Raw genomic sequence first — 1,927 nt, 5'->3', positions numbered from 1 at the left:
ACATATATAATTCTGTTGGTAAAGATAATAAGCAGATCTGAATTGATTTGGTGTAAACAAAATTGATGAAAGTACAACTTACCAGCATATGGTAAACAATATCATTCTTTAGGCTTAAAGGAGACTTAGGCAAGTGTAAAGTACCAATTATGCCCAAACTCGGTATATTTGCTTCTTATCTATGCAGGTGACAAATGCTGACCAAATTTTTTCCTGAGTGTCATATGCCGAAACTCCCTATAACTTTAATGTTTTAATAAAAGCGTATAAGCGAATAAGCGTATTAGCGTATAAGCGTATAAGCGAAAAATACATATTTCTACTTTGGTACAAATATTAAGTAATATTTCAACTCAAAATGAGCGGTTTTGGGGGGGTAGTTCCTCTACCATTTTTCGATTTGAGACCTCCTTCCGTCATTTTTGGCCCGAATTCAATATTTTTTCCATTATTTGCTCCCCTAAAGTACCCTAGAAATTGACACTAAGGAAAAAATTCTACCGTTAGTTATCATCAACATAGATAAGAAACAAATATACCGAGTTTGGGCAAGATTGGGAATTTACACTTGTCTAAGTCACCTTGGTAGTATACAGACACTATTACATTTACAATAATAATCATATTTTGTCAAAGTAACTGATCAGTACCGACCATGCTGAGGTAGCTTATAAACTAGTTACAAAAAACTACAAGTATTTGATCAGATAGTAAAAAAAACAAGTGCAACAAAAATTTATGCTACCCGGGGAGGCGCCTCTACCTGTCCAAGGTCCTTTTGTTCCTTCCACAACGCAAGCTCTTCAAAAGAAATCTTAGCAGTGAGGAAGTGTTCTCTCAGAGCCAACAAAAGTTTCAGCTCTTCCGGCAGATGCTTGTTCCTTGGAAAATCTATTAAGGAATATCAGCAAAAAGTTATTGAAAGTTTTCCCTGCTGTGACTAGAATTAAAGTAGGCCTACCTGCTTCATGTTGGTTCATTTGCTGCCATTCTGCCCGAATTACTGTGCCCTCCTGAACGAAGGGCAAAGCCTCTGAGTAATTGACCACTTTAGAAGTATGCTTTAAATTGTTTTTAGACTGGAGACATGGTCTAGATTCTTTGAAACTGGACATGGATGCTTCAGAGTTAATGCCTTGATAAGAGCTATGTTCTGGCTGAGCAGATGAACGGGAATAAGCAGATGGGCATTGTCTCAAAATATCTCTGCTAGGCGGGTTTGAAGGAGCTGGCAAACGCTTTTGAAGTTCTAATTGGATTTTACTGTGATACACCTAAAATAGCCGCATGATACATTAGAATATTTCAGTAGAAAGATGGGGATAATGGGGGAAGATATGCTTACATTGCCAGTTGACTCTTCTATTTTATTTCTCTCTTGCTTCTTCTGCTCCTCTACCTCTTGTGTTCTGCGCTGCAATTTCACCTCTTGCTTCATTTGATCATCTACCTCGTGTGATCTCGACTGCTCTTCCTCCTCTAGTAGTCTACTCTGCTTTTTCTCCACCTGCATTCTATGCTGCTCTTTCTCCTCTCGTAATCTATGCTGCTCCTTTTCCTCTTGCTTTGTTCGTTCCTCTTCTTTTTGCGATCTAAGCTCCTCTTCCTTCTTTATTCGTACTGCTTCACGTTCAGCTTCCAACTGTGCATTAAGTCTCTTTTCTTTCTGACGCCGACGTTCAAGGTCGGCTGTTTCCAGAATTTGTAACAGTTTGTCGTATTTTCCAGAACGGAAAACGTAATTGCCCTCACTTTCGTTTGGGTTCCTTTCGAGCCATAATAGATCCTTTCTGATGTCCTCAGGTGATAATTCTTGATGATAGGCGGATCCCAAGCCTTCTATCTGTAAAAGAACAATTCAGTGAAATCACAGTCTGCTTTGCAGTTTGGGCAGTGAATGGCAAGATTAAAATACTTATACTTATGA

At 38.7% G+C, this 1,927-nt stretch overlaps 2 protein-coding genes across 2 annotated transcripts in view; both read right to left on the bottom strand.

The window, feature by feature from the left end:
* The window catches only part of LOC113213502 (uncharacterized), an 18,707-nt gene extending 16,855 nt beyond the window's left edge, over positions 1 to 1,852 (bottom strand). The window contains exons 1-3 of the mRNA XM_052273768.1: positions 1,346 to 1,852; positions 962 to 1,274; positions 764 to 891 (exon numbers count right to left, since the gene is read on the bottom strand). Coding sequence (XP_052129728.1) covers positions 764 to 891; positions 962 to 1,274; positions 1,346 to 1,513 — 609 coding nt within the window. The 5' untranslated portion in view covers positions 1,514 to 1,852. The remainder of the gene's footprint in view (positions 1 to 763; positions 892 to 961; positions 1,275 to 1,345) is intronic.
* Positions 1,853 to 1,867: 15 nt separating this feature from the next.
* Positions 1,868 to 1,927, bottom strand: part of LOC127749435 (putative heat shock 70 kDa protein 7) — a 10,015-nt gene continuing 9,955 nt past the window's right edge. Inside the window, exon 4 of the mRNA XM_052267548.1 lies at positions 1,868 to 1,874. Coding sequence (XP_052123508.1) covers positions 1,868 to 1,874 — 7 coding nt within the window. The remainder of the gene's footprint in view (positions 1,875 to 1,927) is intronic.

This window comes from Frankliniella occidentalis, unplaced genomic scaffold (assembly GCF_000697945.3).
Source record: "Frankliniella occidentalis isolate FOCC.00 unplaced genomic scaffold, Focc_3.1 Scaffold1, whole genome shotgun sequence".
NCBI classification, from domain to species: Eukaryota; Metazoa; Arthropoda; class Insecta; order Thysanoptera; family Thripidae; genus Frankliniella; species Frankliniella occidentalis.
The sequence above is the reverse complement of the archived record's forward strand: the minus strand, read 5'-3'. Positions and strand labels throughout refer to the sequence as shown.